This window comes from Garra rufa, chromosome 22, assembly GCF_049309525.1.
Source record: "Garra rufa chromosome 22, GarRuf1.0, whole genome shotgun sequence".
Classification (NCBI taxonomy): Eukaryota; Metazoa; Chordata; class Actinopteri; order Cypriniformes; family Cyprinidae; genus Garra; species Garra rufa.
Window position 1 is genome coordinate 2,840,661 of NC_133382.1, and position 24,336 is coordinate 2,864,996.

At 32.4% G+C, this 24,336-nt stretch overlaps 2 protein-coding genes across 2 annotated transcripts; both read left to right on the top strand.

Annotated features, from left to right (window-relative positions):
• The first annotated feature begins 762 nt into the window (after positions 1-762).
• On the top strand, positions 763-9,736 carry gdf10b (growth differentiation factor 10b). Its single transcript, XM_073828304.1, has 3 exons — positions 763-1,207; positions 3,278-4,149; positions 9,233-9,736. Exons 1-3 carry the CDS (start codon positions 967-969, stop codon positions 9,422-9,424), a joined length of 1,305 nt encoding a protein of 434 aa, XP_073684405.1. The 5' UTR covers positions 763-966; the 3' UTR covers positions 9,425-9,736.
• A 3,050-nt stretch (positions 9,737-12,786) lies between these two features.
• gdf2 (growth differentiation factor 2) lies at positions 12,787-17,463 on the top strand. The gene is made up of 2 exons (XM_073828887.1): positions 12,787-13,366; positions 16,188-17,463. Exons 1-2 carry the CDS (start codon positions 12,994-12,996, stop codon positions 17,015-17,017), a joined length of 1,203 nt encoding a protein of 400 aa, XP_073684988.1. The 5' UTR covers positions 12,787-12,993; the 3' UTR covers positions 17,018-17,463.
• The last annotated feature ends 6,873 nt before the right edge of the window (positions 17,464-24,336 follow it).

Genomic DNA, 24,336 nt, shown 5'->3' on the forward strand with positions numbered 1-24,336 from the left:
TTTTAATAGCTGAAACAATGCAGGGCTCTTATGTGTGTGACAGCAATGCTCACCGTAAATAATACTAATAATTGTAATTATTATAATTATTATTTTAATTTGCAGACTAAATAAATGGGTGCACTTAAGACAGTAAACTGTTTATAATGAATGCTTTATTTTTAAATAACCTTTTACAGCTTTGGAAATGTGTTATTCATTCTTAACACGTAGACGAATTTTGGCGATTTTATTATAAGATTTTCACCCAGAGTTAGATGCATGCTTCACTGTTAATGTTATTATTAAATAAGGCCTCTTATTACATTGCATTCAGTTTGAGAGCAAAGGAATGACAACATAACCTGTTTGTTTTGTATTGCTTTTTACAAAATTCAGGCGATTTTATATTTTGAAAAATAAGGCAAAGCCGTTTGAACTCTTCAATTATTATTTTACTTTAGTGCGTTAAAGTCATAGACTGTAAAAAATATGAACGTAGTGTCCGTGACGTCATCCTTAGCTGCTTAGGCGTTACTTTACCTAGTTACTTGGAAAAAGTAATATAATTACGTAACTTGCGTTACTTCGAATGCGTTACCCCCAACACTGTTTATATTTGCTCATCGCCTTTATTTATTATTTAAAACGAGAAGTTTAAAAGGTAAACAGTTCACTACAGGAATAGAGTGTGAAACACACCTCCATGCACGCAGCATGAGCTGGAAATCGCAGTGCATGGTTTTAAGGATGATGCTTTTTTCCGCTTCTCGTTGGCTGCACGCCGGTACGTCATCATCTGTCATCGCTTCAGGAGTAAGAAACAAGTGTATGAGCAGCAGTCATCCTCCAACCACACCACAAACTCCACAAGACGGATTTCACTATCAGACCTTCTCAAACGCGACCGAGCTTTCCATCAGTCTTCCACTTTGCATCTCATGTTTGATCATGTTTTAGAGGGATTGCAAAGGATAAACTGTGAATATGGCATCAATTTGTGCGCTGGCACGCGTTTTTCTCTGTCTTAACATCTTTAAAGTTTACTTAGTGAACTCGTCCGAAGTAAACGGAGATATTCCTGCAACAGAGCCGTCATTCCACAATCCTGCTCGAGATATGATGACTGTAAATATGTACAGAGTTTATGATAAATACAGCAAGAAGCATCATCAACAACAACAACAACAGAATGTAAATACAATCCGAAGCTTTAGAGGAGTCCCAGGTGAGTGAAACTAACTAAAAACTTATTTGAAGCTGCTATTATAATGTGAAATATAGCAATGTATGTACTGATAAAGTAATATTTTATGTTTTTTTCTTTCTCAAAACTAATAAATTTTTGCATCTGCATTTAATTAATTTAATTATAGTTTTAGTTATGTTTAGTAAAGGACATTATATTAAAAAACAATATATACATTTATTTAAACTCAATATGTGACCCTGGACCACAAAAGCTGTATATTTGTAGCAACAGTCAAAATACATTATGGATCAAAATGATCAATGTTTCTTTTATGCCAAAAATCATTAGGATATTAAGTAAATATCATGTTCTATGTGTACTAAATATATCCAAACTTAATTTTTGATTAGTAATATGCATTGCTAAGAACTTCATTTGGAACTTTTCTTTTCTCAATATTTTGATTTTTTTGCACCCTCAGACATCTTATCCTAACAAACCGTACATCAATGGAAAGCTTATTTATTAAGCTTTCAGATAATGTCTGAATCTCAGTTTCCACAAATGACCATTTTAACTGGTTTTGTAGTCCAGAGTCACAAATATATACACAATGTTAATTCAGAATGTAATATAATTGTTTTATGCATTTATTATTTGTGTTAATTATAATATTTCAACTTTAAACCTTTGAGTAGATAAAAAATAAACCTATAATTCAGATTTTGAAAATGCATAATGAACAAAATTCCGTAATACATTATGGATCAAAATGATCAATGTTTCTTTCATGCCAAAAATCATTAGGATATTATAATATAATATAAGTATTATATTATAATATAAGTAAATATCATGTTCCATGAAGATATCTTTTAAATTTCCTACCATAAATATATCCAAACTTAATTTTTGATTAGTAATATGCATTGCTAAGAACTTCATTTGAACATCTTTAAAGGCGATTTTGTCAATATTTTAATTTTTGGCACCCTCAGATTCCAGATACTCAAATAATTGTATCTCCACCCAAATATTGTCCTATTCTAACAAACCATACATAAATGCAAAGCTTATTTATTCAGCTTATATACAATGTGTATTCTTAGAATATAATTGTATTATGCATTTATTATTTGTGTTAATTATAATATTTCAACTTCAAATCTTTGAGTAGATTTAAAAAAAAAACTATAATTCAGCTTTTGGAAATGCATAATGGAAAAAATATGTAATGCTATAAATGCACCAAGATTAAAAATCAATTATATATGTGACCCTGGACCACAAAACCAGTCATAAGGTTAAATTTTACAAAACTGAGATGTATACATTATATGAAAGATCAATAAATAAGCTTTCTATTGATGTATGGTTTGTTAGGACAGGACAATATTTGGCCGAGATACATCTATTTGAAAATCTGGAATCTGAGGGTGCAAAAAAATCTAAATACTGAGAAAATCACCTTTAAAGTTGTCCAAATTAAATTCTTAACAATGCATATTACTAATCAAAAATTACATTTTAATATATTTATAGTAGGAATTTTACAAAAAATCTTCATGGATCTTTACTTAATTTCCTAATGATTTTTGACATAAAAAAAAATCAATAATTTTGACCCATACAATGTATTGCTGGCTATTGCTACAAATATACCCCAGCGACTTAAGACTGGTTTTGTGGTCCAGGGTCACATATGATAAGCATAGGCGAAAACATGCACAGAAGGCATTTTCCCATTATTTTAGTATTTTAGTTGAGATCTGCTAAGTTTCCACTGGAGTTGCGCTATTAAAACACTGAGAGGGTATTAGTGGAAACAGAAAAAAAGAAAGAAGGGGACCCTGAGAGCCGCTCACTAAACACTACCATATGGCCAGAGACTGATTCAGGAGCCGTGTTTATCTTTTTATTAAACTACCTCGTAAACTCTAGAAAGTGGTCGGATATTAAATCTAGAATGTGAAAAATGTGTTGTTTATGAGGATGTTGTCTGGAAACTTTACTGGTCAATCACATGCGTACATGAGCGTAAAACCAACACTGTATTGACAAGCAGCAATTACCTTCTCGTTATGCCTAATTTTTGTATTATTTCAGAGATCTCCCATCACAAAGTGGTGTTCCACTTCAACCTGACCTCAATTCCTGATTCAGAGGTGATACTGACCTCAACTCTACACTTTCTTGACCAACAAGTTCGTCAACGTCCTTGGGCCTGTCGGCGTTCCCGCGGAGCCTCGTGTCGCCTCCAATACCTTCAGTCAATTTCAGCCACACATCTTATTATTAAAGGAACGTCGCCAAACGCTGCCATCCCCTCTCAGCTGAGCAACATAACATTGTCTGCTAACAAAAAGGGGCTTTGGCAGATTACGGACGTATCGTCAGCGATCAAACAAGCTCATGTGAACGGCGAACTCTCCATTACAGTTGAGTTTGACTTTGGGCATCAAATTCGCCATGATCGCTTGTCTACTCACAGCCTGCCGTTCATACTTGTATACGCTGATGACATTGCAATAACGGAGCCCAACAGTGTTGCTGTGAGTCTACAGAGATACAGTCCATCTCCTGTGCATGAGGACAGCAGGATCAAAGCACCGCCAGCTTCTTTAAATTCGAGAATTAGACGGGAAGTAGATCACCTGCAGAGTAACTACCTGCCTGATGTCCAATACAACGATCTGAAGAGCAAGGAGATATGGGATGGTGACTTTTTTAGAATAAAGCCTAAACCCTCATCTAAAGGTCAGGAGAATCACGAAGGACTGAGAGGATCGAGAGAGCTCAGCTTTGACGAGAAGACCATGAAGAAAGCCAGACGCAAACAGTGGAGTGAGCCACGAATGTGTTCACGCCGATATCTAAGAGTGGACTTCGCAGATATTGGTTGGAGCGAATGGATATTGGCTCCGAAAGCGTTTGATGCTTACTATTGTGCAGGAACCTGTGGATTCCCAATTCCAAAGGTCAGTGTATTTTGTGATTATTGCCAGCTGACTTTTAATGCATGGCTCACCAGGAGAAACTAAATATGTGGAAATTAAATTAAGCTGATATTGTTATTCTGCTTAGAAAGCAATTGTCTAAGCAACATAAACAATGAATAATTAACTAACACTGAAAATTAGTAGTCATTATAATCGATCAATGAGATGCACAATGGCTTAAGCCATATTTAAGTAAAAGTATATCTTACCAGAAAATGACTTTGGTAGAAGTTGAAGTCACCGTTTAGAATATTACTTGAGTAAAAGTCTTAAAGTATGTGCATTTATTGTACTGTTTAATCTTAAACGTACTTAAGTGTTGAAACTGGAAAAGAAGCAAATAAATATATATAAAATGTTCATACACAGCTTGAGTAGCAAGATTGTGCTCAGTTTTAACTCTTTCTTCCATTTTGTATTTTTGGGTATGAATAAGAAACACTTCATCCGGTACTTAGTGTCTTTCATTCCAACATAAGTAAACATTTCTGGAATCTGTGTCTGAAATAGCATTTCCATGTATTTGCACAGTTTAATGGATCTCAGAGGGGATTAAACTGCAGTTACAAATGCATAAATAGGCCTAATGTTTTGTTTTTAACAAAAAACGTTGAATACTGATATTTGAAATAATTGAAGACATAAAAAAATAGTTAAAATGTGAATTTGAAATCGCCAGTAGGTGGCAGCAAGTGAGTGTTAATGAGTGAGTCATTGAGATTCAAGCGATTCATTCAAACAGCTGATTCATTCAGGAACAAAGCATTTGACTGTTAATGAGTGAATCACTGAATCATTTTTATTAACCGATTCATTCAAAAAGCTGATTCATTCAATAAACACTGTCCATTGCTCAGAGACGCAAAACACTGCTGTGATCTTTGTTTGGAACTATTTTCATTGGCAAAATTGGGCAAAAGCAAGCAATCTTATGTCTAAAATGTCAATCACTTATTGCATGAGCAAAGCTGTTTTTAGGAGCTCTAACTTGCAAACGCCAGACACTGATTCATCAAACCTGCTTTCCTGCAGTCCGTGTTCCTCTGACTATTTTGTAGTAAGTAACAAATATGCTTCTGTGAAATGTATCGGAGTAAAAGTGTACATTTTAATTAGGAAATGTAGTGGAGTAAGTTAAAGTTAGCTGAAATATAAAAACTCAAGTAAAGAGTTTTTATATTTCAAAATATAAAAACTTTGTTACATTACACCACTGCTGAGTTCAGTCAGTCCATTGTCTGTAAATGCAAATAAGCAAAGCTATGAGGCTATTCCTAAATCTGTATGTCATGCTTTTTGTGAGCTAATTAAAATTATTGGTCATTATAGCATAGTTCAGATGACACATATCATAAGGTGATTTTGTAGGAATTGTATTCAGGCCTTAAAGAGTTTGTCCATCAAAAGTTATTTGAGCCAGTGAGATCAGGTCTGTTCACACAGAACACATCTATATATGTGTAGAAAATTACAGTTTTCAAGTAGCGGTCTGGAAACCATGAAATAGGAATAGGAACAAAAAATAAATAAATTTGAGTTAATATTTCAAAATTCTGACTTCTCACAATTCTGATAAAAAAAAAAAATCAATTTGTCATTGTCTCTTTCTCCCTCCCTTTCTATAGCCCACACGTTTTGTTTTTTTTCCTCATAGTTGACAAACATGCTGTTGTTGAATTAAATCGAGCTATAAAGTCCGAGCTAGGAGATATAAATTTACGTTTGGAGAGAAAACAAAGTCACAATTGTGAGATAAAATAGTTATATGTGACCCTGGACCACAAAACCAGTCATAAGGTTAAATTTTACAAAACTGAGATATATACATCATATGAAAGCTCAATAAATAAGCTTTCTATTGATGTATAGTTTGTTATAGGACAATATTTGGCCGAGATACATCTATTTGAAAATCTGGAATCTAAGGGTGCAAAAAAATCAAAATGCTGAGAAAATCACCTTTAAAGTTGTCCAAATTAAGTTCTTAACAATGCATATTACTAATCAAAAATTACATTTTGATAGGTTTACAGTAGGAATTTTGCAAAAAATCTTAATGTAACATGATCTTTACTTAATTTCCTAATGATTTTTGACATAAAAGAAAAATCAATCATTTTGACCCATACAATGTATTTTTGGCTATTGCTACAAATATACCCCAGCGACTTAAGACTGGTTTTGTGGTCCAGGGTCACATATGTGTAAATAGTATTTGATGCTGTAACTAATATGTAGACAAATTGTTGAAATCAAATTTATGCTTTAAAAGTAGGGTAATCATAGTAGGCTTCATCCATAGATTGTCCATTTTTAACGTTTGCGTTTGGCTTCAAATGGGTTTTTTTTTGATGACAGTATTCTATAAAAATTATTTGCATTCCGATTCTGACATCCAAAGGCACAACAAAACATTTTTTCTCTTATTTAATGGATTTTACCCATTTCCCTCCACTTATTAACAGTGTTTTTTTTCTGCCACCACAATGCGCATGCAGCGTCTATAAAACAGTTGTAATGACAATTTTATACTGTGCCAACCCTGTTTCTGCAGTTCAGTTTCAACCCTGATCAAACACACCTGTCTGTAATTATCAAGTGCTCCTTCAGATCCTAATTAGTTGGTTCAGTTGTGTTTGAGCTTAACTTTGCAGGAAGGTAGATCTCCAGGAACAGGGTTGGGCACCCCTGCTGTAAATAAAAGCTCACAGCTTTTGCCCCGCCTCCGAGGTCTTCTGATTGGTCCACTATTTCAGAACTGACATTGATGATTGTCGCTGTAAAAGTTGAAATTATTTTAATCAGAATACAGTATATACAGTATATAGCCCAATGTAATAAGAGCCAGTTATAGCCCATATATAATCACTGTGCAAATTTGTAAGTAGAACAAATTATATATATATAAGTCGGAAGTAGCACGGGTATATTTGTAGTAATGGCAAAAAATGCGTTGTATGGGTCAAAATTATCGATTGTATGCCAAAAATCATTAGGATATTATGTAAAGATCATGTTCCATGAAGATATTTTGTAAATTTTGTACCATATCAAAACTTTCTAAGATTATCTCACCCTCAGATATTCAGAGACATTCATATACTTATATATACAGTACAGACCAAAAGTTTGGACACACCTTCTCATTCAGGTGTGTCCAAACTTTTGGTCTGTACTGTAGATATGAATTCAACTGAAAAAACTTGTGAAAAAATATCTTTCAGGTGGTCAAATAGCAAATAGTGGAGCTCTGCAGCCACCTACTGGTAAAAGTTATTTGTAGTTGTTTTTTTTACTTTTAAAACTGGATTTTCCAAAAGATGGGCAAAAATCTTACACTAAACCATGTGAAATTATCCATGTTATCCCCATGAATTAAAGTTAGAAATGTGGGTCTTTTATGAAGTGAATTTTACATAAAAAGCAGTTTTTGTATAAAAACCCATTTAAAAAAAATTTATTTATTAATTGATATATATTTAAAAAATATCACTAACCCACTGAAAACTGCACAGATGTAAAGTAAAAACTTTAATAAACAGAAAAATATACAGTACAGACCAAAAGTTCATTTGAATGAGAAGGTGTGTCCAAACTTTTGGTCTGTACTGTATGTATGTATATATATTGTTGTTTTTTGTTACAATAAAACTAAATTGTATGTGCAAAAAATACCATTGTATTGTACAATGACTATAGAAAATATAGATTCCATTAGCAGAACCTTCATAAATTGAATTTAAACATTAAAAAAATGCAAAACTCTTATGCATTAGATTCTGGAAAGGCGAGGAGTCAATGTTTCTGATGACAGGACTGTAGAATTTACATTTTAACTTTTAAAGTAGGGTTTAAAATATTGTTGAATTTTAGGGTACACTGCCGTCTTGTTCCAACCAAAGTGACCTGGACGCACCTGACCTTAACTTAATTTTTGATTAGTAATATGCAGTAAATAATGCACTCAATATGAATTTGAAATATTTTATATAATTAATTAACTACTTTATCTTAAACTGTCAAAGCTATTAAATAGCCTATATTTAACCAACACTAACTTGCTACTGCTGTAGTTTAGTTACTCTGAATCATTTAATGCACAGCTCTGTTTTTGACATTAGTTTGTCAGATGTTGTGTCCGGTTATTACTGTCAATCATAGCCGATTTACTCACATATTTTTTTTTTTAAACTGGCATTTGTCATTCTTAAAATGTGACCCTGGACCACAAAACCAGTCATAAGGTTAAATTTTACAAAACTGAGATATATACATCATATGAAAGCTCAATAAATAAGCTTTCTATTGATGTATAGTTTGTTTGGACAGGACAATATTTGGCCGAGATACATCTATTTGAAATCTGGAATCTGAGGGTGCAAAAACATCTAAATACTGAGAAAATCACTTTTAAAGTTCTCCAAATTAAGTTCTTAACAATGCATATTACTAATTAAAAATTACATTTTGATAGGTTTACAGTAGGAATTTTACAAAAAATCTTAATGTAGCATGATCTTTACTTAATTTCCTAATGATTTTTGACATAAAAGAAAAATCAATAATTTTGACCCATACAATGTATTTTTGGCTATTGCTACAAATATACCCCAGCGACTTAAGACTGGTTTTGTGGTCCAGGGTCACAAATGGTATACATGGACGTCTGGTCCTCTTAGACAAACAAAACTTTTCTCCGGTTGTGAATGGATTATGTAGAGAAAACGAGCAAAGTACACTCATATTACGCCACAGTACAGTGGACCGGAAATGACTGAGCTGGCTTGTCTAAAACAGGGTAGTAATCCGTGCATATGGTCAATTCAATGTGCAATGTTAATTAAATGTCAGCTGGCATTGATTTTTTGTTGTTTTTAGGTTGTGTAACCAAAATCCAATATTACAAATACTGACATCAAATACTGACGCCAACCCAGTTTTCATTCTCAACCACTATACAACATCTGACGAAGTTTGTGTCAACAGAAAGGCATTAAGAATTGTCACATTATCTTGTAAACAAACAGCAGTTTTTCTCCAACCTTCACTTCTTCAATTGCAGGTGGTTCATCCGTCCAATCATGCCACCATCCAGAGTATAGTGAGAGCCGTAGGCATCGTCCCAGGAGTCCCAGAGCCGTGCTGCGTACCGGACAAGATGAGCTCTCTGGCGGTGCTGTTCCTGGACTCCAGCAGGAATATGGTCGTAAAAGTCTATCCCAGCATGTCTGTGGAGACCTGCGCCTGTCGATAAACTTGCAAGGTAGCTAACGGACACAGATAAAAACAATCTGCAAAACGCAACGGACTCAGCTCAAGGGACTGCCGAAGCACATCGTATACCACAGCTGGACTTTTATCTCTGCAAATAAGACCTCAACACCTCAATATAGGATCTTTGCACAACATTGCATCCTCTTTCCACTCTTTCTTTTTGAAATGAATTGTATATAATCCTTATTGTAACATATAGTAAGCAGAACTCTTTGTGTTTTAAAACAAATACTTTGCCAATTTAAAAAGGACCTTCAAATGGATTTCTGTAAATAAATCCTGTAACACTTTACATTAAGGTTTATGCATTGGGCAACATGAACTATGAGTAATGTATTTTTAACCTAGGATTTAAACCTGGAATCATGCATGGATAGAAAACCAAATAACTTTTTTGGTCATTCAGGAGATGAAGAATATGAAGAAAATTCAGCATAATGCTGCCATCTAGTGTTTTGTGAGTTGACATTCATTTCACATCAAAGTTTTTCCATATGTGAGCCTGTACTACAAAACCAGTCATAAGGGTTTGTTTTTTGCAATTGAGATTTATACATCATCTGAAGTTGAATAAATAAGCTTTTCGTTAATGTATGGTTTGTTAGGATAGGACAATATTTGGACGAGATCCAACTATTTGAAAATCTGGTATCTGAGTGAAAAAATATTGAGAAAATCAATAAGAAGTTCTTAGCAATGCATATTACTAATCAAAAATTACATTTTGCTGTATTTACGGTAGACAATTTAGTAGCATAATCTTTATTTAATATTCTAATGATTTTTGGCATAAAAATAAATAATTTTGACCCATTCAGCAATTTTACCCCATTGGCAGATTATTTAGCTTATTTCAAGCAAAAACGCACTTAATTTTGACCAGTTTTTTTTTTTTTTTTGTTACTCGTCTAGAAAATCCTTCTTGATTTAAAATTGTTTATATATTTTGGCTGGAAAAAAAATCTAAGCAAGAAAAGTGATTAAAGAAGCTTTTCATTAATGTATGGTTTGTTAGGATAGGACCATATTTGGCCGAGATACATCTATTTGAAAATCTGGAATCTGAGCGTGCAAAAATATTAAGAAATCAAAATAATAAGTAATTCGCTTTTAAAGTTGTGCGAATGAAGTTCTTAGCTATGCATATTGCTAATCAAAAATTAAGTTTTGATATATTTACAGTAGAAAATTTACAAAATATCTTCATGGAACATGATCTTTATTTAATATCCTAAGGATTTTTGGCATAAAAGTAAAATTAAGTTAAAAGACTGGTTTTGTGGTCCAAGGTCACATATGAGGACAGACCATGTGTATTATAACAGATGGATTGATTACTCATAAGTATAGATAAGCTATTAAATTGCAGAACAATTATCAGAGTAAGTAATTAAATTAAAATAAATAACACACTGCAAAAAATGCTTTTCTTAGATTTTTTGTCGTGTTTCCAGCCAAAATATCTAAACATTCTTAAATCAAGAAGGATTTTCTAGACGAGTAACAATTATTGTCTTATTTTCAGAAAAAAACAAGTCAAAATTCTTACCCCACTGGCAGATTATTTAGTTTATTTCAAGTAAAAACACACTTAATTTTGACCTGTTTTTTCTGAAAATAAGACAATAATTGTTACTCGTCTAGAAAATCTTTCTTGATTTAAGAACTTTTTGATATTTTGGCTGGAAACAAGACAAAAAAAAAATCATTTTTTGCAGTGAATAAATAAGCTTTTCGTTAATGTATGGTTTGTTAGGATAGGACAACATTTGGACGAGATACAACTATTTGAAAATCTGGAATCTGAGAGAAAAAAATATTGTGAAAAATGCTTTTAAAGTTGTCCAAATGAAGTTCTTAGCAATGCATATTACTAATCAAAAATTACGTTTTGCTATATAATTACAGTAGAAAATTTAGTAACATAATCTTTATTTAATATCCTAATGATTTTTATTGATTTAAAACTAAATAATTTGGACCCATAAAGGTCGAAAGACTGAAAAGGTTTTGTGGTCCAGGGTCACATCTGAGGACAGACCCGGTATATTATAACAGATGGATTGATTACCTATAAGTATAGAAAAGCTATTAAATTACAGATTCATTATCACCATAGAGTAAGTTTTAAAATAAATAACACACTGCAAAAAATGCTTTTCTTACTGATTTTTTGGTTTGTTTCCAGCTAAAATATCAAAAAATTCTTAAATCAAGAAGCATTTTCTAGATGAGTAACAATTATTCTCTCGTTTTTAAAAAAAAAGCAGTGAAATTTAAGTGAGTTTTTGCTTAGAACAAGCGAAATAATCTGCCAGTGTGGCAAGGGGAAAAAAATCTTATTTCAAACTGAAAACAAGATTATTTTTCTTCTTGTTTCAAGCAAAAACGCACTTAATTTTGATTTGTTTTGTTTTTTTCTGAAAACACTCATCTAGAAAATCCTTCTTGATTGAGGAATTTTTAGATATTTTGGCTGGAAACCAGACATAAAATCGAAGTAAGAAAAGTATATTTGCAGTATAATTGTTAATGTATGATTTCTTAGGATACGACAATATTTGGCCGAGATACAACTATTTGAAAATCTGGAATCTGAGCATGCAAAAACTATTTAGAAATCAAAATAATGAGAAAATTTGACTTTTAAAGTTGTCCAAATGAAGTTCTTAGCCATGCATGTGACATTTTGATATATTTACGGTAGAAGATGTATGTAATATCATCATGAAACATAATCTTTATTTAAAATCCTAATGATCTTTGGCATTAAAAAGTAAAGAATTTTGACCCATTCAGGTTAAAAGACCAGGTCCAGGGTCCTTGATTTAAGATTTTTTAGATATTTTGGCTGCAAACAAGACAAAAAATCTAAGTAAGAAAAGCATTTTTTGCAGTGCATCTCATGTTTTGTCAAAGATTTCTATTATTTTATCAATAGAAAAGTTTTGTTAATAGCAGTTACATGTCATTTGCAATTATTTATTTTTTCAAACTGTATTTGTTTATGCAAACATTTTTTTAACCAGATTCTTTAACCGCTGTTGTTTTGATCTATGACTGAAATCCTGGAGGAATTTTTGTGAATAAAGGCCTAATGCGTTGTATTAGGAACGTAGATTGTTTACAACGACAGGGCAAAGATCAACTTGCACAACCAAATTCCAGCTTTCGAATGGTACTTTAGTGGGTGGTTGACTAAATGAAAATGAAAGGAAGCACTGGAATCTATAATGTTAATATTTATCATAACTGAGGCTGATTAGTTGAAGCATCTTAAATCTACACACAGCCTAAAACAGCCTGACCCTGTAAATAAGGCTTGTTAAAATCTCACTCATTAGTGTTCATAAATCTGTTCCCAAAGTGTTTACAGAACCCTCATTAACTACAAGCTTCCTCAAGATAACAAAGCTCAAACTACGACACCCGTGTCAAAGATAATGCTACTATTTTGGTTTCCAGAGAGTGTGGGGGGCATGGGAGAGAACTTGAGGTTCACTTGAGGAACCCTGATTTCAAACCAAAACCTCCAGCAGAAAGTCACCTATGCGTTTTAGAAACCAGACGAAGATGAAGGGATTACGATATTTGCTTCTTCTGATGTCCATCAATTTTGCCACTTCGGTTGGGCTTTGCAAGGGGAGATCGTTAGGAGAATTCTCCAGCTTGGAAGACGCAATTTTCATTCAAGCTGAAGAGCAAACCCTTGAGGAAGAAGAAGGTGACTTCGACTCCAAATTGGAGAACTACATGGGCTTCATGAAGGAAGATTTCCTTAGGAAGCTGAATTTATCAGGCGTGCCGCAAGAGCACCGTAAAGTTCGACCTCCTCAGTTCATGATCGAACTTTATAATAAATACGCTTCTGACAAGACTTCCATCCCTCGGTCGGATGTCATCCGAAGCTTCATCGTTCAGGGTAAGCACACACTGCAAAAAAAGATTTCCTTCCTTAGTGTTCTTGTCTTGTTTCCTAAAAATATCTAAGAATTCTTGAATCAGGATGCATTTGCTTGACAAGTAAATAAATTATGTTAGTTTTTGCTTAAAACAAGCAAAAATATCTGCCAATGGGGTAAGAAAAATAATCTTAAATCAAAGGCTAAACAAGATTATTTTTCTTGCCCCATTGGTAGATATTTTTTGCTTGTTTAAGCAAAAACGAACTAAATTTGGGTATTGATTCAGAAAACAAGACATACACTGCAAAAAATGCTTTTCTTTCTTAGATTTTTTGTCTTGTTTCCAGCCAAAATATTTTAAAATTCTTTAATCGAGAAGGATTTTCTAGACGGGTAAAAATTATTTTCTTGTTTTCAGAAAAAACAAGTCAAAATTAAGTGCGTTTTTGCTTGAAACAGTCTAAATAATCTGCCAATGGGGTACAAAAAAATAATCTTGTTTTCTGCTTGAAATAAGATTTTTTTTCTTACCCCGTTGGCAGATTATTTTGCTTGTTCTAAGCAAAAAATCACTTAATTTTGGCTTGGTTTTTTTTTCTGAAAACAAGAAAATAATTTTTACTCGTCTAGAAAATCCTTCTTGATTCAAGAATTTTCAGATATTTTGACTGGAAACAAGACAGAAAATCTAAGAAAGAAAATCATTTTTTTCCAGTGTAAAGATTCAATGTTTCACTTTTTCCACACCAAAGATGATCACTGCAAAAAAAAAATGCTTTTCTTTCTTAGATTTTTGTCTTGTTTCGAGCCAAAATATCTAAACATTCTTAAATCAAGAGGAATTTTCTAGATGAGTAAAAATTGTCTTGTTTTCAGAAAAAACAAGTCAAAAATATAGCTGCAAGCAGCAATTGCCGGGGTTCGAGCATTTAAGGCCTTTTTGGCTTAGGATGTAGGCCAACATGAAATAAATTACATATGATATGATACATAAGATCTAGTGTTTAAGTGAATATATGAGCATTTTTTTTTAGCAATTTGAGGCCATTTAAAATAGAAATCGTGTGGTTTTAAAGGCTTTTTAACCGTTATAGCGCCACCTATGTCCGATCTTCATGAAACTTTGCATGCTTGTTAAGAGTCATCTGTTGCATGTTTTCACCAATTTTCATAAAGTTTTGAGTTTTTTTGTAGGTTCTATAGACTTTGGGTATATGTGGTCAAACCCCTTTTTAAAATGACTCTGTTATAACCAACCAAAGGACAAAATTTCAAAAAAAATTTTTTTTTGATAATTATTGACCTAGAGAGACCAGAGAATGAGCAGTTTGATCAAGATTGAATGAAAAACCTAGGACTAGTTTGCAAAAGCAGGTTTTTAACACATTTGTCAATATTTATTGAGCAATTTGATTGACAGCAATGGTTCTTGAGGCAAAGTTGCTCGGGCATGAGAAGATCTATCAAAATATATATATTGTGTGGATGTGTGAAACACCACGTGAGTGAATTCTTTCAAAATTCTTACAGACCTTTAGGACCATGAGTCAAACATGCCCACCGAGTTTCGTTCCAATTGGCCTCCGTTAAGCTTGTCTAATTGGTGCTCAAAATTCATTGGTCAATGGCGGCCATGTTTTTTTAGATATGCCAATGTCCTCATAGACGCTTATGGCACATTGGACAAAAACACTGCATACCAATTTTAAGGTCAATTGGACTAACGCTTGCATAGTTATAGCTGTTTGTATGTTTTTTCGGTCTTATAAGTAAGAAAAGCATTTTTTTGCAGTGCGATGTTTCACTTTTTCCATGATCACTGCAAAAACTTTCGTAGATTTTTTTGTCTTATTGTCCTATTTTCAAAGTAAAACAAGTCTAAATTAAGTGTATACTCACTTAACTCACTTAATTTGGACTTATTTTTTCTGGAAAAAAAAGACAATAATTTTTACTTGTCTAGAAAATCCTTCTTGACTTTGAATTTTTAAATATTTTGGCTGGAAACAAGACAAATAATTTAAGTAAGAAAAGATTTTTTGCAGTGCGATGTGTCACTTTTTTTCTATACCAAAAATGATCACTGCAAAATCTTACTTAGATTTTTTGTCTTGTTTCCAGCCAAAATATCTAAAAAAGGGAGGGATTTTTTAGATGAGTAAAAATTGTCTTGTTTTGAGAAAAAAAGTCAAAATTAAGTGTGTTTTTGCTTGAAACAAGCAAGATAATCAGCCAGTGGGGTAAGAAAAATAATCTTGTTTTCTGTTTGAAAGTACCCCATTGGCAGATTATTTAGCTTGTTTTAATTTATTGTTTCTGGGAAAAAATACTATTTTTACTTGTTTAGAAAATATTGTCTTGTTTCCAGCCAAAATATCTAAAAATTCTTAAATCAAGAGGGATTTTCTAGACAAGTGAAAATTATTGTCTTGTTTTCGAAAAAAAACAAGTCAAAATTAAGTATTTTTGCTTGAAAGAAGCAAAATAATCTGCAAAGTAAAAATTTTTGTTTGTTTGTTTTTAGAAAAATCTTAAATTAAGTGAGTTTTTCCTTAGAACAAGCAAAATAATCTGCCAATGGGGTAAGCAAAAAAAAAACTTATTTCAAACAGAAAACACGATTATGTTTCTAATCCCACTGGCAAATTATTTTGCTTGTTTTAAGTAAAAACTCACTTAATTTTTACTTGTCTAGAAAATCCTTCTTGACTTTGAATTTTTAGCTATTTTGGCTGAAAACAAGACAAAAAATCAAAGTAAGAAAAGCATTTTTTGCAGCGATCTTGCCTTGTTCATTAGTGAGATGGTTTATTAATCTCTATTTCATGTTATCTGCAGATGTTATTTATTCCATCAGACTGGGCAACAAAACACAACACAGGCTGCTATTCAACATTTCCATCCCAAATCATGAAGAGATCACATCAGTCCAGCTGAGGCTCTTCACTCTTTGGGAAAGAAGTAAAAGCACCTGCGCTGACCTCTTCGCATCCATCAATGTTTATGATGTAGATTACGAGCAAAGCGCAAACATTTTAAATCTTCTGGATGGGAGAGATGTAACCAAGGACAATAACACATGGGAAGCTTTCGACGTGACCAGGGCTGTCAGGAGCTGGCACCAATCTGGACGTGGGGCTGGCGAACTTGACATAGAGATCGAACAAGACTGTGAATCCCTCGACATAAGCTTAAGTTTAGAGGACAACAGCTCTGCGGTCATCATAGTATTTTCAGACGATCTCGGAAACAGAAAAGGAGAGTCGGTGAATGAGATAAAGGAGATGCTTCTTCATGAAAAGGATCATGTTCCTGTGAACCAGCACCCTAGGAAAAAGAGAAAAGCAACTAACAATTACTGTCGGAGGACTTCTCTGAAGGTAAACTTCAAAGACATCGGATGGGACAAATGGATCGTGGCTCCGCCTGAGTATGATGCATACGAGTGCAAAGGCGTGTGTTATTTCCCCCTGACGGATGATGTAACTCCCTCCAAACATGCAATCATACAAACTCTGGTGAACCTGAGCAATCCCAAAAAGGCAAACATGGCTTGTTGCGTCCCAACCAAGCTGGATCCGATTGCAGTCATGTATCAAGAAAAGGGTGTCATTACGGTTCGACACCTTTATGAGGAGATGAAAGTAGCAAAGTGTGGATGTAGGTAGTTTTGCTTATGCATGCATCTGTATAATGTTTTATCATTCCCATTTGCCAAATACACTCTTGAGAATAAAAGTTATAAAAGCACTGCAAAAAATGCTTTTCTTACACTCTTAAAAATAAAGGTGCTTCCCGGTGCCATAGAAGAACCTTTTTTTCTATAAAGAACCGTTAACATCTGAAGAACCTTTCTATTCCACAAAAAAGGTTCTTTGTGGTTCTTCAGATTATTAAAAGTTAAGAAAGAGATGGTTCTTTAAAGAACCTTTGACTGAATGGTTCTTTGTGGAACCAAAAATGGTTCTTCTATGGTATCGCTGTGAAGAACCCTTTAATGCACCTTTATTTTTAAGAGTGTACTTAGATTTTTTATCTTGCTTCCAGCCATCAAGAAGGATTTTCAGAAAAAAACAAGTCAAAATTAAGTGAGTTTTTGTTTGAAACAAGCAAAATAATCTGCCAGTGGGTTAAGAAAAATAATATTGTCTTTGAAATAAGATTTTTTTTTTTTTTTTTTTTTTGCTTACCCCATTGGCAGATTATTTAGCTTGTTCTAAGTAACTTAAAAGCAAAAAAAAAAAAAAAAAAAAAACTTAATTTTGACTTGTTTTTTCTGAAAACAAGAAAATAATATTTACTCTTCTAGAACAACCTTCTTGATTTAAATGTTTTTTTGATATTTTGGCTGGAAACAAGACTAAAAATCTAAGTAAGAAAAGCATTTTTTGCAGTGCTTTTATTTTTAAGAGTGTATTTCCCAAACAAGAATGATATTGCTTTTCTTACTTAGATTTTTAGTCTTGTTTCCAGCCAAAATATCTAAAAAATTCTAAATCAAGAAGGATTTTCTAGAAGTAAAAATTGTCTTGTTTTCAGAAAGAAATTTAGTGAGTTTTTCTTTGAAACAAGCTAAATAATCTGCCAATGGGGTAAGAAAAATAATCTTGTTTTCTGTTTGAAATAAGATTTTAATGCTTACCCCAAATTATTATTTAGCTTGTTCTAAGCAAAAACTTAATTTTGACATTTTTTTTCTGAAAACAACAAAACAATTTTTACTTGTCTAGATAGAAAATACTTTGGCTGGAAACAAGACAAAAAAACAAAGTAAACATAGAATAAAGAATATAAGAACCATTTTGGGTTTGCCAAAGAACCTTTTAGTGAGCAGTTCTTTATCTTATAATATAATATAATATAATATAATATAATATAATATAATATAATATAATATAATATAATATAATAATTAATAACCAAATTATATATAAATAATAATTAAATATATAGTAAATTACTAATTCTATCAAAATTTATAATGCTGTCATTCATTTTAGAGCTGGTTGTTTTGGGTCAAGTGGCCTTTACTAAAAAATTGACTGCTGAAATATATGACCCTGAACCACAAAACCAGTCTTAAGTGTCAAATTTTTAATAAGCTAAATAAAAAAGCTTTCCATTGATGTATTTGTAAGGATAGGACAATATTTGGCCGAGATTCAACTATTTGGAAATCTGGAATCTGAGGGTGCAAAAAAAGGAAATATTTAGAAAATCACCATTACATTTGTGCAAATAAAGTTCTTAGCAATGCATATTACTAGTCAAAAATTACGTTTTGATTTATTTACAGTAGAAAATGTACAAAATATCTTCATGAAATTTATCTAACACAATTTTCTCCCTTTGATGGTTCCATGAAGTACTTTTAACATCCATGGAACCTTTTTATTGCACAAAAAGTTTTTTTCAGGTTTCTTCAGAAGTTCTTCACTCCAAAAAAAAAAAATCTTCTTTTATAAATTTAAGTATCAAAAGGTTTTTTAGCGAACCAAAAATGATCTTTAATGACATAGCTGCAAAAACCCTTTTATAACTTTTATTTTGAAGGGTGTATAAAGTAACTTTTATGGAATGGAAAGGTTCCATGGATGTTAACGTTTCTTCACGAACCCTAAATGACAATAAAGTTAAGAGTGTAGTTATATTAGGAGAACTTTGGAATTAAGAGGTTTGGGTTAAAATAAGCTTCCCTAACTTGATTTAAAGTAAAAACTTGATTGTTTTGATTTCATTTATGTCAACTACACTCTTAAAAATAAAGGTGCTTCAAAAAGTTCTGCAGGCGATGCCACAGAAGAACCATTTTTGGTTCTACAAAGAACCATTCAGTCAAAGGTTCTTTAAAGAACCATTTCTTGCTTACCTTTTTTATAGAACCTTATTTGCCACAAAAAACCTTTTGTGAAACAGAAAGGTTCTTCAGATGTTAAAGATTCTTTATGGAACTATTTAAACCATAAAGGTTCTTCAATGGCATCGTGAAGCACCTTTAGAATACATACAAGAGCGCAGAGGCGTTTTTCTAGGATTTGACAGCATCTGGGACATAGACCAAACCATCCCTCTCAAGGATTTTTATTTTACATTTTAATACAGAAATATTTTGGTACAAAAACACCCTCCACAAGCATGCAAAAACAGATGCCAATGCTTGGCCAACAGTGCGTTGTACATACTTGCAAGAAACCTCAAGGAGGCGATAGAGTAACATCCCCAAATGCTTGTGCCATTTCTTACATATCTTTTGTCTTGTTTCCAGCTAAAATATCTAAAAATTCTTGAAACAAAAATAATTTTCTAGATGAGTAAAAATTGTGTTTTCAGAAAAAAAAAAAAAAGTCAAAATTTAGTGACTTTTTGCTTAGAACAAGATAAATAACCTGCCAGTGAGGTAAGCAAAAAATTCTAATTTTAAACAGAAAACAAGATTATTTTTCTTACCCCATTGGCAGATTGTTTGGCTTGTTTCAAGCAAAAACGCACTTAATTTTGACCTGTTTTTTTCTGAAAGCACCCGTCTAGAAAATCTTCTTGATTTAAGAATTTGTAGATATTTTGGCTCGAAACAAGACGAAAAAATCAAAGTAAGAAATGCATATTTTGCGGTCAGGATGTGGTTTGTTCAGGTAGACTGCTATAAATATCCTTGAAAGATTGAACCTGCTCTGACAAATTGCAATGAAAGCAATAGAAGGAGCTGAGAGTGCTGTCACTTATATACATGGAGTTTGATTTCAGGTCTACATCTATGCTAAAATTACATCTAGGATCATTAGATACATTTTAACAAATAACATAGAAGTTTCATAATGAGATTTTAGGTTCTCCCATTCCTAAACTGGTCTATTCTGGGTAGTTCCAGACAGAAATATTTATGGAAATGCTTGTATAATTGACGCATTTACGCAATGCCTCTCACTAGTTCCAGACCAAAACATTCAGGGCTTGAGCCCTAAAACTCTGCCCCTAGTGACTCCCATTGATATAACTTAGACTTGTTTTTGTTCTTCCTGTACTTGTTGTGCTTACATGCATTTTCAATTTGACTATTTATTTTTTGTTTCTTTCTCACAAAAAAGAAATTTGTATATAATCTATTGTTTTTGCTTATGTATTTCCAGCATGAATAATTGCATATAAAATATTTAGTTTTACAATGGTTATTTTATTGATTTGTAAATTGTTCTATATTTTATCAATAAAATGCATCAAAGCCATTTCAGTTTGGGCTCCCCACATTTATTTTAAAGGCAAGCTCATGTTAGTGTGTGCTGAGCGCTCTCTGCTGGTGGAGCTTTTCAGTCAGAAATATCTTTTGGAAATATCTAAAAATTCCTAAATCAAGGTTTTTCTAGACAAGTAAAAAAATATATATTGTTTTTAGAAAAAAAAAAAAAATTAAGTGAGTTTTTAATTATAACAAGTACAATAATCTGCCAACGGAGTAAGAAAAAAAAAATCTTATTTCAAACAGAAAACAAGATTATTTTTATATTATATATTATATATATATTTATTTAGCTTGTTTCAAGCAACAACGAACTTAATTTTTACTTGTTTTTTTTTCTGAAAACAAGACCATTTTTACTTGTCTAGAAAATCCTTCTTGATTTAATAAATTTTTGATATTTTGGCAGAAAACAAGACAAAAAAATCTAAGTAAGAAAAGCATTTTTTTGCAGTGTAGAAAATTTGTGCTACCATAAGAGCGATGTTTGTAACATTCATAAAATGTTACAAACAATAAACTAAATGTACCCTTTGTAATTTAATAGTGCAAAAGCATAATAGCATTTGAATGGTAAATTTTTACATAAGTATTTTTACACCATGTACTTTTAAGGTAAGACACTGCAGGCAAAAACACCTGTCAAGTTTGAGATTTTGCTTTTTGATGCTTTTTGGTTTTTCAGACTAGTAGAAAGAAAACACCCAAAAGACACTGTTAAGTGTTTCTTTTATAGCATTTTATCTATTTGTGTCAATAGATTTCAATTACAATCCATATTTTTAAAGGCCAAGAGTTTTTTCTCCTACACTGAGACATAAATTTCCACTTCAGTAGCACTTACACACACCAAACTTTACATTTGTATTCCTGTCTATATCCTGAAGGTTTTTACAGAGGGATTTGTTCTTATAGAATTTGCTTGATTTTATACATTTTATTCCCCCAAAAATGTAAAAAAAAAAAAAAAATAAAATAAAAAAAAATGTTTTTGCATAGTTTTTATTGAATTATGGAGTGACAAATTACTCTAATATGTCAAAAAAAAAAAAAGAATTTCTTTTATTTTTTTACTAGAAATGTATGCGGATTAGCGCATATTTCATTAAATAATGGCTCATTTGCATATTTAAACCTAACATTTTACATAACTTGTAATACAAAAAATGTTTGCAAGTATCGATGTAATTAATTATTTGGGTAAGTAAGGTGATAACTATTAGTTAAATTTTTGACCCTATTCACCTGCAGTGTCTCGCCTTAACAGATTGAAGGTTAAAAATACAGTTTCACTTCAGCTTCAAAGGGCTCTAAACGATCCAAGTCAAGGATGAAAGGGCCTTATCTAGTGAAACAGTTATTTTTTAAAAATAAAATTACAATTTATATACTCTTTAACCTCAAATGCTCATCTTGTCTTGCTCTGCCTGAACTCTGTGTATTCCAGTTCAAGAAAGTTAGGGTATGTCAACAAACTCCCATCTCATTTTCTCCTCCAACTTCAAAATCGTCCTACATTGCTGCAGAAGTACCAACCCAGTGTTTACAAAGTGAACGTGCAAAGAAGGTCAAACACATTTTACAAAAAAAAAAGGTAGATAGTGATATAGGATAATTTTAAAGTTGGAGGCGAAAATGAGATGGGAGTTTTTCGACATACCCTAACTGTCTTGAACCGGAATACACAGAGTACATGCAAAGCTAGTCAAGACAAGCATTTTTTTTAAAGAAAATAACCGATCGTTTCGCTAGATAAGACCTTTTTTCCTTGTCTGGGATCAGTTAGAGCCCTTTGAAGCTGCATTTAAACTGCATTTCGGAAGCTCAAACTCGGGGCACCATAGAAGTCCACTATATGGAGAGAAATCCTGAAATGTTTTCCTCAAAAAGCATAACTTCTTTACGATTGAAAAAAGAAACACATCAACATCTTGGATCCTCTGGAAGTGCACTTCTCCTTTAAAAGAGATTGGCAATCCCTGATTGGCCACATGGAATCAGCAGATAGAATTGCATAAGACTCTGAGCATTAAAAGATAAAGCAAGATTAACAGTCCAGCACCAATTAGTGCTGAGTGAGTGTGGAGTTACATAATTTCATCCTGTAAAAGTGGCAAGGTCCTCTAGATTCACACTAATGCTCTGAAATTTGGGCAAATGCTAGTAAAGAATGGACGGAGGAAATATATAAGCTGATTTATAAAAAAAAAAAAAAAAAAAAAACAATGACGACTGTTTGGACCTGTGAATAACACACAGATTTTACCAAAGAATGAATAAATGATCCTATTTCAGAAAATAGTAATGCATTGATGATTATACACTCAAATGCATGCATGGTTATTACACCAAACTGTCAAGGTAAGAAATCTGTGTTACGAGTTCATGTAATGAGGCCAGCCAAGTGCATAGAGTTCATTAAATTAGTGTTTAACGCTGTAATAATGTCATTAGCCCGACCCAGACGTTACCTTTGAAAGCTTGACCTTATTTTCCTCTCGCTGTGACGACAGGGCTGCAAGCATAATCCAAACAGAATCTATCAGGAATTTACTGCAATATAATTTCCAGAATTTCAGTCAACTATATCTTTAATGTTTTATTGCTGAAAATATTCTTAGGAAATCTAACATGGTCAAAAACATTGAGCACTGCAAAAAATGCTTTTCTTACTTAGATTTTTTGTCTTGTTTCCAGCCAAAATTTCTCAAAATTCTTAAATCAAGAAGGATTTTCCAGATGAGTAACAATTATTGTCTTGTTTTCAGAAAACAAGTCAAAATTAAGTGTTTTTGCTTTATTTAAGTGTTTTTTCTTTATTTTCACTTTATTTTGACAAATTTTACTTGTCTAGAAAATCGCTCTTGATTTAAGAATTTTTAGATATTTTGGCTGGAAACAAGACAAAAAAGTAAGAAAAGAATTTTTCGCAGTGAGAGTAAATGAAGTAGTAAATTGTAAAACAAAGGCTAAACTTTCCAATCAATATACCGTACTTAAGCATTTTGTCTTCTATAATACAGTACGATTCACTTTCCTTGCAAACGAACATCTTGTTTTTACCCAAAAAATTTCAATTCTGTCATCATATCCCTTCCCAAAAAATATTGAAGTATTGTCCCAGTAAACTACCAGTTTAGTAATTTTATACTTTATTCCCCCAAAAATAGTAAAAAATATAGTGTTTCCTTTCTGTTTTGAGTTTTTTCTGAATTATGGAGTGACGAAATGAGATCCAAAATCCCCTCTGTAAAAACATTTGACTCGAATATGTCAAAAATTAAACCAGAATTTTGAAACTGACTTCATCCAGTGTTTAGATTTTTGTACTAGGAATATATGCAAATTAGTGTATATTTCATTAAATAATGCCTCATTTGCATATGTAAACCTAACATTTTAGAAAACTTGTAATACAAAAAAAATGTTTGCAGTTATCAACGTAATCAATCAACTGTAAGTAAAGTAATAACTATTAGTTAATTTTTTTACCCTATTCACCTGCAGTGTCTCACCTCAAAATGAAGCTGTGTATTTTATATCTTTTATTTTATATCTTCTCTGACAATTATTGATTTTTACCTGTGATTGCATTGCTGATGCACTGGAGATAATGTGATTAAAGGTTTATGCAGAGCAAAAGCCTCTTATGTGGTTGCTGTTGTCAAAAACCTAGCTGAGTAAACACCTCTTCACCAAATGAATGGACAAAACCTTTGGTTTTAGACGAAATTCATCAACCAACTGCGAAAG